Genomic DNA, 13,124 nt, shown 5'->3' with positions numbered 1-13,124 from the left:
AGACGTGCATTGCCTTTTAACATTCATGATGTACAATTGACCCCTGTTAACACTCGGCAGGTAGAGTACCACACAATGCAAAAATATCTAAAAATTCCCTCATCCGTAACTATTTTACAAGAAGTGAACCTCAATAAACTGTTTACAGTCCCCTTTTCTCCAATAAATTATCGAAGTGTGCTGTGAAATGCTAGATATGTTCTGCAGTTCCTGATAATTCTTTTCGCAATTTTTGCACATGTAAACATAAGTTTTGCCCTTTGAAGAAATCACTAGATTCATATGAGAATCGATGTTATCCCCTTACTTCGGTTCCCAGAAGATTATATCACCTTGCTCCCCGACCAGACCAAGATCTTTAAGTCTCCTTTCTTGGTAATATTCCAGTACATCTAATTCCAACTCCCTTTCCTTGAAGACATCATATATTTGTTGTAATACCCTTTTCTCTCCTAATCTTACACCAACTGCAGTTTGAAGCCTTGGACTAAGAATCCCTCCCTCCTTCAGCTTTTCATCCTGTCATTTGCTTGAAAATTTATTTGTGTTCTGGAAGTCGAATGGATGAAACAAAGAGGATAAACAGATAAAATGGTTACCTCTTCAACGGTCGTATGATATCCAGATAATGCAGATTCACATGCTCGGCAAACAGTTTGGCATATTAGCTCTTCATTTGCACGGCTAACAGGCAATTCAAGGAACCCCCAAATGGAGTTTCTGAAAATCGACTCCAGAAGAAAAGCATCCGTTCCACCAAGTGCTACGAGCCGAAGATATGGAAGCATAGCCGTTGGAAGAGGTTGGCCGTACTTAATGTCAAAATAAGCAGTTTCCCCTAAATCATTTATCTCAGCTATATCCAACTTGTCAGCATAAAAATCATCAGTCTCTGATATTCCCAACGTCAATGTGAATGCATCACGGCTTGAGATTGAGTCACAAAACCCATAGTCCAGAGCCATATCAGCATTACTCTTATTCAGATCATATTGGATGAAAACCTGTCATGTAAAAATCAGGATAGAATGGAGTGAGCGCCTCCAGCTGTTTAAGCTCTAGCTGACGATAACAATTCAGTTAAAATATTTTAAATATCAAGTGTCATCATAGCAAATTCTCAACAGTTTTACCAACATGAAATTACTGGAATCGAACACGTGCCTTGGATTCAATACCAATTAAAGACCGAGCATCCGCTGATCAAAAACCTACAAGTGATGCACGATAGCTTGGGCAATTATTGAACTCTAATATAGAAGGGACTCAAGACTTAGTAATGAAGCTAACCTGCTCACCAGCCTTGAGTGCTAACGGACTCCTCAACGCAAACAGGTAATCCCAGGAGAAAAGGCCTGCAGGTCCTCTAACCTCCGAGGCATGATCTTCTGTAGTAACTCTAGCATTGTGGTTAATCTGAAACAATTAGATCACATTAAAAAAAATCAAAATTTAAAAATGAATTCATGAATTGTAATGTAGCATAGCACGAGGATACTTAAAATAAAAAGTGTAGGAGAGCATTAAGACCACAGAGTTTACCAGGTCCGCAAAGGGGATAACTACAAGATTTTGATTACGAAGACGTGAAAATGCCCTCGATCTGAGCATTCCAAATGCCCAAAAGAAATCATCCAATGTCATGGGAAATGGAAAAAGCTGCTTGTTTGTAAGAATGACTTCTTTTGTCAATTTATGGAATTCATTCTGAACATACTCTTTGACACCTAAAGTAGTATTCAACAGCTGAGTTCCTGCAGAATGACAATGTTGGATGTCCAAAACTTAAGTGATATACAAATGTAAGAAACTAATATGTATCATTCTGGATGCCATCTTAATTTTATTGCAAGAATTGTCGAATAAAGCAAGATATATTCTTTAATCCCAGACTAAATTAGTAAAGCTTAAATATTTTTACATTTCTCAAACACCCAGCTCAAGTATAACAAGATGCTAACCTTGAATTTCGAGAAGCTCCTCTTCTGACCTGCACTGGAGTAAAACACAATAGAATACTCATCAAGACAATTTCAAAAATTTCTCCCTTAACAACAATCAACAAACAAATTTGAGCTACACCCACCAATATATTGTAGAATTAGTGTACTCTGGAAGAACATCAATATAAAATTTCCACTTTGAATCCTCCCCTATATACTTCTCCCTCAGCAAGAACAAAGCCACAGCAATCCAAGGTTTCAATCCAGAGCACACACTCCCAATCGCAGAAGTCGCCACAGCATCTTCATTAATCCAAAACCTCTTGGGAATCTCTAAAACAACCTCGTTTCTGGAAATATCCCTTGTTGCGACAAGTCCCAGCCCTTCAGGCACAACGCCTGGCTTAACCGGAGTCTTTGCTGAAACAACCCCTTCATCTTTCAACCATTGCCAGAAAATGTCCACTGCTGGTGGGATTTTTGTGTCGGTTTCCGTGGAGAGAACCGAGTTTACAAAGACTGGTCTTTTCCGGTTCAATTTTTGAAAAATGGGCTTCGGTTTCAAGAAAGTGAGGTGGGTTTCTCTTGAAGTTTTGACTATGGAAGAGGATGCTGGCGGGGAGAGAAAAAGGAGAGTATTCATAGTATCGGCAGATGCAGAGGTGAGGTTGGTGGTTGATGACACGATGTATATTATAGCTTCCGGTTGTGTGGATAAGTCGGGCGATTTCTGATATTTCATAATATCTTTAGTTTTTTACCGTGTTCTAGAAAACATGCTTGACCTCTATTTAAGTGTGTTTAAGCATGAAGCTCGACAAAAACGACACGGTTCAGAGGAAAAAAAGAAAAAGCTGTTAAATCGTAGTTTGTCCGAATTAAATGTAATTAAAACGTTTAATTAAGTGTGTTTAAGTACAATTAATCACATCTATTTATTTTTAATTTTTTTTTATTTTGAATGTATGTCTTTTTATTTTAAAATAATAAATTAGATTGATAATTTAGACGTTTATTTTAAATTTTAATTATGATTAAGTATGATTTGACAAATATTTAACATTTTTTAATGTGATCTTGTTGCAAAAACAAATAAAGATTGCAATTTTGAGATTTTTATGCTTTTATAAATATGAGAATGAATGCATCAGACTTAAATTTATCATATTTATATATTATTTTATCTATTTATTGGTTTGAAATAATTACAAATACATTTAAAATAAAAAATATTTTTTCACGCTTAAGCATGTGTTAAACTCGCTTAAGCTTGAAAAGCTTGGAGTTCGACATCTGTGCTTCCGGGCGCTTCACGCTTTTTAGAATCTTGGTTTTTTATATTCCAAATTTCTCCTTGATAGTTTTATCATCTTTGTGAAATTCCAATTTTAATCACATATTTTTCGATTCTTGATAATTTTAGTCTTTTTCAATCATTTTTAGTCTTTTTTAATAAAAAAATACCTAAGTAATTCACAACACCACCACATCAACTCTGTTTGTGACACATTAGCGCTATATAGGAAAAATGATTAAATTACAATAAAAACAAAGTTAAAAGACTAAAACTAATATAAAATTGAACATTATAAATAACCAAAATCATAAAAAATCAAATTTATAAATAAAAAAATGCAATTTTCTTATATACACTTGTAGATTATTAATATCAAATGTAGAACATATCATATATACACGTTTGTAAAATTTTAAACGTCTAATATAATATTTATTCCATAAATTCAACACAAGATTATTAAAAAAACTTATATGAGATGATCTCACATACTAATTTTTGTGAGACAGATCTTTAATCAGAACCGATTCGTGAAAAAAATATTAATTTTTAAACCAAAGTATTACTTTCCTTTTAAATATGGATTAAATCAACTATTCCTAGAATTAATCCCAGTAGGGATGTAAACGAAAAAATCCGCTCACGAGCTGCTCGGAGAACGGCTTGGCAAAAGCTCGTTCGAGATCGTTCGTTAAACTTACCGAGCTCGAGCTCGTTTATACGACCCGAATTCGAGCTCGACTAGTTTGTTGAGCTGATTTATTATGTTGTGAATTTAACAACATCAATTGTTCATATGTTGTCATATATTGTAGTTTCAGTGAAAGATATGTCATGTGAATTCTATAAAATGAGAAATTCACCATTCAAATTTTCATATATTATTTGACATTTTGGCTAAAAATGCACAAAGTGTCAGAAAATGAACTTGTTTAACGAGCCAAATTCTAGTAAACATGATAATTGATATTAGAAGCTATTAACGAACCGAGTTGAAATTATCTCGAGTTTTGTAATTTTCAAACAAATCGGACTCAAGCTAATAATAAAAGCTCGAGCAGAGCTTGAACCTATAATCTTCAGTGACCTCCTAAAACACCGGAGATCGGTTTTAAAATTAAAAAATATGGGTAAGAAATTGATATGTCCGTATTCGGCTAAAGTTTGACATTTCTTATATATTAATCTTATCTTATAATAATAATAATAAATATAAATGTATATAAGAAAGCAGTGTCAATTCTCTCTTAAATTCGCGATCCACTCATATAACCAATTTCCTTATTTTATTTTTAAAGCGAAAGGATGCTATGGGCCATAATGTAGAAGCACTCCCCGAGGTTATTTGATTTCGGATACATATCAAAGCTCTTGTATTTATTTAGTTTATTTATGATTTATAATTAAAATAAATAATTTGAAATCCTTTTTACTCACCAAGTACATGTTTTTGCCCCGATTTGAAATCTACTTTCCAGTTCCCGACCTAATTAATTATTTAAATCCATTAATTTCAACGGAAAAATTAAACTTTTGTTATTCTAATTGGCCATTTTTTTTATTTTTGATCATGTTAAAAATATATTTGTATTTTAATCTTGTAACTTGCATGTTTTTTTGTTTCTCGGTCCTGTTAACGGCGTGGTTGAATTTTTAGTCATTTAACTTGTATGTTTTTTCATTTTTTGTCATGTTAACGATAAATTTGTTTTTTTAGGTATCTAACTTTCATTTTTTTTTCTTTTTGGTCCTTTTCTTTTTTATTAGAGTATGTCGTGGAGCCTGAATTTTTTTTGCAAAGAAGCTTACATATATGTCGTGATTTTTTTTAAAATATTATCCGGAAGGAAATACGAGACAAAAAATAGAAAAAAAAATGAAAATTAAAGCATAAAAAATGCTAATTTACCTTTAAGAAGACCAAAATGAAAAAAAATCATGCAAGTTAATGGACTGAACTGCAAATGAACCAATAACATAATCAAAAATGAAAAAAATGCAAGTTAGGAGACTAAAAAATGTAAATTCATTTTTAATAAGACCAATTAGGGAAAAAGGGTAAGTTACATAACCAAAAATGTAATTAGCCATTTCAAATACTATGGTTTTAAATATTCTCCAACCCAAACACATTAATCTAAATTCAATCTCAATTTGTATTTGAGTTGATGAATTTGATTTGTTTAAAAAATGATATTATGTGCATAAATCTCAAATGACATAGATGATTAATTATTTAAAATTAATTACAATTATTATTGAAAATATTTAATTTGATATAGAGTGAATTTAAAGTTCACTCAAATTTAGTGTATCCAAACAAATTAAATTAGAAATTCAAAATCCATAATTTCAAATCCAACCTCAAAGAATTCGTGTATTGCACACACATGGCAAGCCCTTATTTCCTATAATTCAAAGGTTCACGAAACAACTTTCTTTCCTTCCTTTCTTTCTTTTTTTTTTTCTTTCTAAAAAACAAAATAAAATGAAATAGTACGTACAATTAAAATATTTATAAAGGTGGATTATATATAAATATATTCATTTTTCATACAATATATCACAATCCATTTCAGCACTTCTATGTTATTATTACCGCCCCGACTTCATTACTTATTTAAATTTCATCCCACATATTATCTCATGTGTATATATTTTTATTTCTCTATTCAATTTGTTTTTTCTCTATTCAATTTGTTTTTAAAATACAAAATATTTCTAGAAATATAATAGATTAGGTAAACACAATATTTGTGTTGCATAACTTATCTACACACCGACGTGTTCTTAAATAAAGAAAACGTGGCATCGACGCCTCACTATCATCTTCCACATTTGTCTTAATCATGACTACATCTAACTCGTTGTAGTAGTCCTCGACACTCCCTGTACCAAGTTTCAGGTTTTGTCACTTCTTAAACATCTCTCTATAGTAGTGGTTGGTCACAAACCTCTTTCTCATGACCCTTGTCATATCATCCCAAGTTTCAACAGGTCTCTCATTATATCTCCTCCTAGTGGTCACCAGTTGATCTCATCAAATGAGAGTGTGGTCTAGAAATTCAACAACCGCCTATCTAATCTTTTTATGTTCGGAGTAATGGTGATATTCAAACACAAACTCCACCCTCTTTTTCCACTCTAAATATGCCTCTGGGTCAGATTTATCATGGAACGATGTAATCTTCATCTTAATATTACCCATCTTATCATCTTACCTATTCTCATCATCGTATCTACCCCGTACTGCTTCTCTTCTTCCTCTATCAAATCCTCTACCTCGTCTGTTCCCACCCCAATTTTATTTTTGGCTCTCCTTGTCTGATGCGATTTTTTGACCACGAAAAGAAAACGCACTTGAAAACAGAGTCACGCCCTCGATTCCATGAAATAAAGAAAAGGTTGTGTTTTTCCGATCTTTTTGAAACAAATAATTTTGTAATATTCATCTCTAAATTACGAAGAACTTAGCAACAAATATTAACGAAAATAACAGTCGATCTCAAGCGAACCTTCAAAGAACTCGTCTTTGACAATCAAAGTGAAAAACAATCGACAAACTCCACAAATTGTTAAACTTTGATAAGTTTGATTTGAGAAACATACAAAGGTGTATATAAAGCCAAACTTTGAAAATGAAAACTCAATCAACATTATTAAAGTTTCATGTCAATTGTTTACAATGAATAAAATTCGTCCATATATTGTTTACAAATCAGAAAGATACTCAAAATCTAATTACCTAATTAACTAGGACTCTAAACTAGGTAAATATCAAATATAATATTAAAATATTAATAACAAAAATAACCAAAACACAAGAATGCAAATATTTGTTGCTGAAATTCGGAGCAATATAAAAATTCTTCAATCAACACTTTGTACAAATGTTGTCTCCAAATGTCTCAAATACGTCACGGCAACACAGTGAAACAACGATGATTCATCTTAGCGAGTTCTTCAGAAAATTCTCTCTTTGTTCTCTCGTGTTTCACTCGTCTCGCTTTTTTCCCCTGGTGTAGTAGTTATTCTTCAATATATGTAGACTTGTGTTGATCTTGATATAATTATTTGAATATATTCCTACAAGATAAGGAAAATTGTCTTTCACTAGGAAACAATTTCTTTTAAATGTTAAAGATCTAATTTAGAGTTTAAGAAACTCAATATTTTATATATATAAAAAAAAACTCTTATGCAAAAAATTATCAAAAAAGAAAAAAAATTCAGGAGATAAATTGTGTATTGTAAAGCAATGCACGTTTCTTTTTAATCTTCTCGATTTTGCATTTCTAGAAAAAAAAAATGAGCACATACAAGTCCACACAAGTTGATTCAACTCCAAACAATTCCATTTAACTCCTCCTGAGTTTGACAACATATCTCCCCTGCATTTAATTATGTTAGCTCGAGTGTTGTTAGAAATGTTGACAAAACGGGAGCAAAAGTACTAAATTAGAGCATAACATTAAAAACAACTTAACACCTAATGAATTAACAAGAGCTTAAGAAACATGAAACGAGCTGAAAAATGAACCTGCCCAGAGCATATAAAATGGAAAAATAAAATCACTGATCACTATCAGTGTTATTAGCTTCTTCAACTCCGTCTTTAGTGTTATCACCTTCTTTAGTTCATGATGATCCTGCTTTCGAAGTTTGTGCACCACACATATTTATCCCTTTTTGTTTAGAATGAACAACCAAAAATATGCGATATTCTGCGACTTGGGCTTTATAATGAGCGATTAACTCTTTGGCCTGGACAATTGTTTGAAGGCAAAATCAATCTAGGCCTCAAGATGTGCTGGAGTGATCAGTATGAAGTTAGATGATGAGGCCGTGGCACTAACATCTAGGGAAACACATGACTCATACCAGGGATGATCTATCTTCTGATTACCTTTCAACAGGGCATGTGCATTTTCAGCAGATCAATTACATCAAGCAGCTCCTCATCAATGTCTCTTATGAATCATTGAGACTCAAGGATCCCATAAATCAGCGATAAAAAAAGTTTGGAAGATTTGAAACCTCTCTTAGCAAATTGGAGGACAATTTTGAATTCCAATTTTTCAAAATTAAAGGTACTATGAGTACCAATGGAGAACAGAACTAATGCATGTGGTCTCGTCACCACTGTAGAATTGGTTGAAGTAGTCCAATGGCGTAATGAAATTTTGTGAAGAACTAAGTAAAAAGACATAATGTTGGCTGCAAAAAGATGGCTTGAATGTGTTGGAAAGTGAGTGATCATGCCTCTGGTTAATACTAAAGTAACCTCATGAATGTCAGGTTGAAGGCCTTCTTTACATCGGTAAAAGTATGGTAGAGGTTGTTAATGATTGCGGAGACTGAAATTGCATGCTTTATCATGAACAAAAACTTTTCCAAACTTGCTTGATCTCTCATCATCTACATCGGGTGAGAGATATGTGTAGAACTAAATAATAGACTTACAAAAGTAGGATACCACTACAAAAACAGTTGAAAATAGCTCTCGGTTGGTATACATAGACCATTGAGTCAGAGATTTTTCAGTGTAGAACTTAGTTAAGAAGACTTTTCTCAAATCATAGTCTTCGTTGTTCACTCCAGATATGCACTTCCCTTTACTCCATAGGGCCACGTATACTGAATTGAAACATTAAACTAAAATCCAAAATTTTTACTTCTCGTTCTGGCAAACGCGTAAGTAAACGTGGAACTATAAATACTGGCAACATATAACTAGCAAATATGTTCCTCCCCATTTCAATATTTTGTTGTTTATGGGAAATTTGTTGTCTGGAATGTCATAAACATCACTGCAACATCTTCACTTTTAGCATCATTATCAGCACTATCATCAAATTTTTAATCAGTGTAGGTGGAAGTTGAACTCTTGAGGACTCAGGTATGTTGTCTGTGAAATCATGTTGCATTCTACATCAGGTTCATCTTCGGACTCGTCGGGAGCTTATACAGAGGCAATACCCTTGTCTTTCTTCAAGTTTACCGAAATTGAGCAAGAGAGATCTCTTCCTGATAAAAAAAGTGGGTTCATTTGACTTATCATATCTATATTATACAAAACTTTAACATTTCATATCACGAACCAAATAATATCTTAAATCTTGATATTAACAGTCTTGAATACTCTCAGGCTAAAATGGCAAGATATTACACCATTGAACATACTTCTGCGATGTCTCAAGGAAAAATAATCAATATAAAATAAATCGAGTTTATAAAACTAATATTAATTAAGAAACGAAAAATTATCTTCCTTAATAAGTTAAGAAAGTAAATTGCATCTTAAAATATAAGTAACAAAAATAACCAAACACGAGAATTAGGGATGTAAATGAACCAAACCGTTTGCGAGCTATTCGAAGCTCGAGTCGAGAAAAAGCTCGTTTGAGTTCGTTTGTTAATCATATCAAGCCAAGCTCAAGCTCGATTTTGAGCTCGAAAAATTAATCAAACCAAGCTCAAGCCTAAAGATATTCGGCTCGTGAGCTCGTAAACATGTTTGATAATAGGCTCGCGAGCTCGAGCTCGAGCTCGAGCTCGGCTCGTTTAGGTGGCTCGTAAGCTTGAGTTTGATTCATTTGTTGAGTTTACAAATAAAAATATTAGTACTAATGTCAATGGATGGAATTGAACACAAGACAAATAAAAATATTAGTACTAATGTTATTATGAACTTTGTAGGATACTTGACTAGTTGTTATTGGATATGATTTTGTAATTCCTGATTTTAATGGATTCTTTGACGTCCTCCCTACTTTCTCACTAGACTTAGTTGAAGTATTAAAGGGGTGAAATTATTTCATTGTTATTTATATGGTGATATCAGTGTATGATGAATATTCTAGATGTATTATTTTAAAATGTTCAATAATATATTGATTTATGTTTTTAGCTCTTATTTGTGTCGTTTTGGTTATTTATGAATGAATTTACATTTTTATGCCTGATTTAAAATTATTTTATGGATATATTTAATTTTTAACAAGTTCGAATCAAGCTCAAACTCGAGCTCAATTTTATGCTTTACGAGCTCGAAAACGAGCCGAGCTCAAGCCAGGCCTGTTAAACATGCTAAACGAGCTATTAATGAATCAAGCTCGAGCCTGGCTTGATTAACATGCTAAACGAGCTTTTAACGAGCCGAGCTCGAGCTTTTCCCGAGCTTGGTAATTTCAAAACAAACCAAGCTCGAGCCTGATAATAAAAGCTCGAATCGAACTCGAGCTCGAGCTCGAGCCTAAAACAATCTTAAACGAACCAAGCTCAAGCCTGATACTGTTGGTTTGGTTTGGATCGTTTACATCCCTAACGAGAATGTCAATCTGTCTGGCTAAAATTCGGAGCAACAGAAAAATTCTTAAATTAACGCTTTGTACATATATTGTCTTCAAATGTTTCCAACACGTCACAGCAATATTGTGAAACAACGATGCTTCGTCTTTGCGAGTTATTCAGAAAATTCTCTCTTTGTTATCTAGCATCTACATCGTCTCGCTTTTTTCTTTGGTGGAGTAATTTTTCTTCAATATATATATACTTGTGTTGATCTCGATAGATTCTTATAAAATAAGAAAATTAGTTTTTCATTAAAAAACAAATTATTTTAAATATTAAACATCAATTCTAGATTTTAACAAACTCAATATTATATATATAAAAAAAAACTCTCACACAAAATCTTATATATATATAATATATATATATAAGAAAGAAACAAATTTAAGAGCTTAAATCATATCTTGTAAAGCAAGACACGATTTTTTTTCAAACCAACCCTCTTGCGGATTATTCATAGTCTATTAACCCTATCGTAGACCCATAGATTGCTGTCGTTCAGACTTCATATGCCGACAAGAAAGAATCCAAAGCGTTCACTTTTCCATTCACACATGAATTTTTCATTTTCCTATTCATTCCCAACTTGTTTTTCTATAATCTCTTTCAACTTTGCCCGCAGGTTGTAAGACAGCCTCTAGTCATAATTTTCCAGTATGTCATTTTGTCCTTTTGCATATCTTTTGATAGATTAGTCCTCATCCACTCATTAAAGTTTAGGTCTCAAATCAGCCTTGTGGCTTACTTTTGGGGCTTTCCTTGCATTTGCGGAAAATTAAAATATTTTTTAAGAAAATATTTAATTAAAAAATTATAAATATATATAATAATTTATATGTACACACAAAATAATTGTTATTATATTTTTACATATATGTTCTTAACAAAAAAATATTTTATGATTTAATAAAATAAAAAAATTAAAGCTGTGATTTCAAGAAAATTAACTAAAAATTGGAGCAATAATATATGGTACGAATTTTTAATATTTCATCCACAACATGTTTTTAACTAAATAGGAATCAAGTTTCCAAAAATTAAAACAATAAAATTTTAGTTTATTGTAATTTATTTAGTAATATAAAAAATGAGCGACAAAATAATTTATAATCACAATTTTTTAATTTTTTTAAAAAATTAAAGCATAAGCACCATAAAAGCTTGAAAATAAGAAAGCGTGGGAGAATTAAGGGTATTTTAAATCAAAGTGATAAAGCTGTAGAAGAATTGACGACGTAAATTGAATTTGGGTTTATAATTTATTTTTTCAATTTTAATTATATGTTATTTAAATAAAATAATATTTATACCTAAAATGAAATGGGGTGAGGTTTATTTAATAATTGGTCACTTTTGAGGTTTTTTTTTTATGATGAAACTCACCATCGCTATTTTTTCGAAACCAACTGAGAAAACATTCGTATTAACGCAATAATTTGCAGATCATGCTATCCAAGTAAAAACCAAACGCACTTGGCATATATTGTGTGACAGAGTGTTGATAGGAGAAATTGAACTATTAATCATTAATTAATAACAAAATATTAAAATAACAAAATTTACGTTTATATATATTGATACCCCATGAATGGCCTAGCCTAAATGGAAGACAAGTCCATCAAGGGTCCAGGTATTCTCCTATAAATACTCATGGATGGCCTAGCCCAAATGGAATACAATCTCATCAAGGGCCCATGTATTCTCCTATAAATATCAGATTTGAGTGTTCAGTTAATTCATTCACTATATAATTTTTCAGCAGTAAGAATTCTTTATTCTTATTGCTCAAGATGAATTTTCGAGAACTATATTTGGCATACAATAAGAATATTTTATTAACTTAATTAATCCAATTAATCAAGTAAATGAAATATTATTATTAAAATAAGGATTTCTTATCCTTATTAAAAGCATGCATTCGGTGGAAATTTTGGTTAGCTACACACAACAAGAATTGAAGCTCTCGAGATCCCTTTTCCTTGCACAAGATTTTTTTTTCGAAACTTTTGAATGTCGGAGGGGCTACGTCAAGACACCCTCCTGGTCCCCTTTTAACGGTCTTATTCGTGATTTCAGGCTCATGACAATTCCAAAACCTGCATCTGGATTAGTGACATTTGTTGGAATCGGATCCTAAATTTCTCGTTAGTATCATATATAATATATCATTGAGATTTGAAAGCAATATGTCTTAACAAGGGTCGGAACAAGATTCATAAACATATCGTATAGATATTCGTGAAGATTCGACACAGATTCTCGTTTTTCAGATTTTAGGACAATATTTATGACCACCTGTCGATTCACTTGTGCATTATATATATATATATATATATATATATATATATATATATATATATTTGCCTTATTTTGATAGCAAAAAAAGTAGATTTAAAATTCATCTCAATGCATCGAGATTTACAAAAGTCTTATATTTTGAAAAAAAAAATGATTTTTCTCAGAAGTTTGTGTAGAAAAAAGACAGTCATTTTTCCAGAGATTACAGACATTGGGTGCCCTTAAAATATTCA

At 32.0% G+C, this 13,124-nt stretch overlaps 1 protein-coding gene across 1 annotated transcript; it reads right to left on the bottom strand.

The window, feature by feature from the left end:
* Positions 1-62: 62 nt before the first annotated feature.
* Positions 63-2,663, bottom strand: LOC142543512 (ribulose-1,5 bisphosphate carboxylase/oxygenase large subunit N-methyltransferase, chloroplastic-like). The gene is made up of 6 exons (XM_075650822.1): positions 2,087-2,663; positions 1,962-1,990; positions 1,543-1,754; positions 1,291-1,416; positions 600-1,004; positions 63-519 (listed from the first exon to the last, which is right to left on the bottom strand). Exons 1-6 carry the CDS (start codon positions 2,584-2,586, stop codon positions 304-306), a joined length of 1,488 nt encoding a protein of 495 aa, XP_075506937.1. The 5' UTR covers positions 2,587-2,663; the 3' UTR covers positions 63-303.
* Positions 2,664-13,124: the final 10,461 nt, after the last annotated feature.

This window comes from Primulina tabacum, chromosome 4 (genome assembly GCF_025594145.1).
Source record: "Primulina tabacum isolate GXHZ01 chromosome 4, ASM2559414v2, whole genome shotgun sequence".
NCBI classification, from domain to species: Eukaryota; Viridiplantae; Streptophyta; class Magnoliopsida; order Lamiales; family Gesneriaceae; genus Primulina; species Primulina tabacum.
The sequence above is the reverse complement of the archived record's forward strand: the minus strand, read 5'-3'. Positions and strand labels throughout refer to the sequence as shown.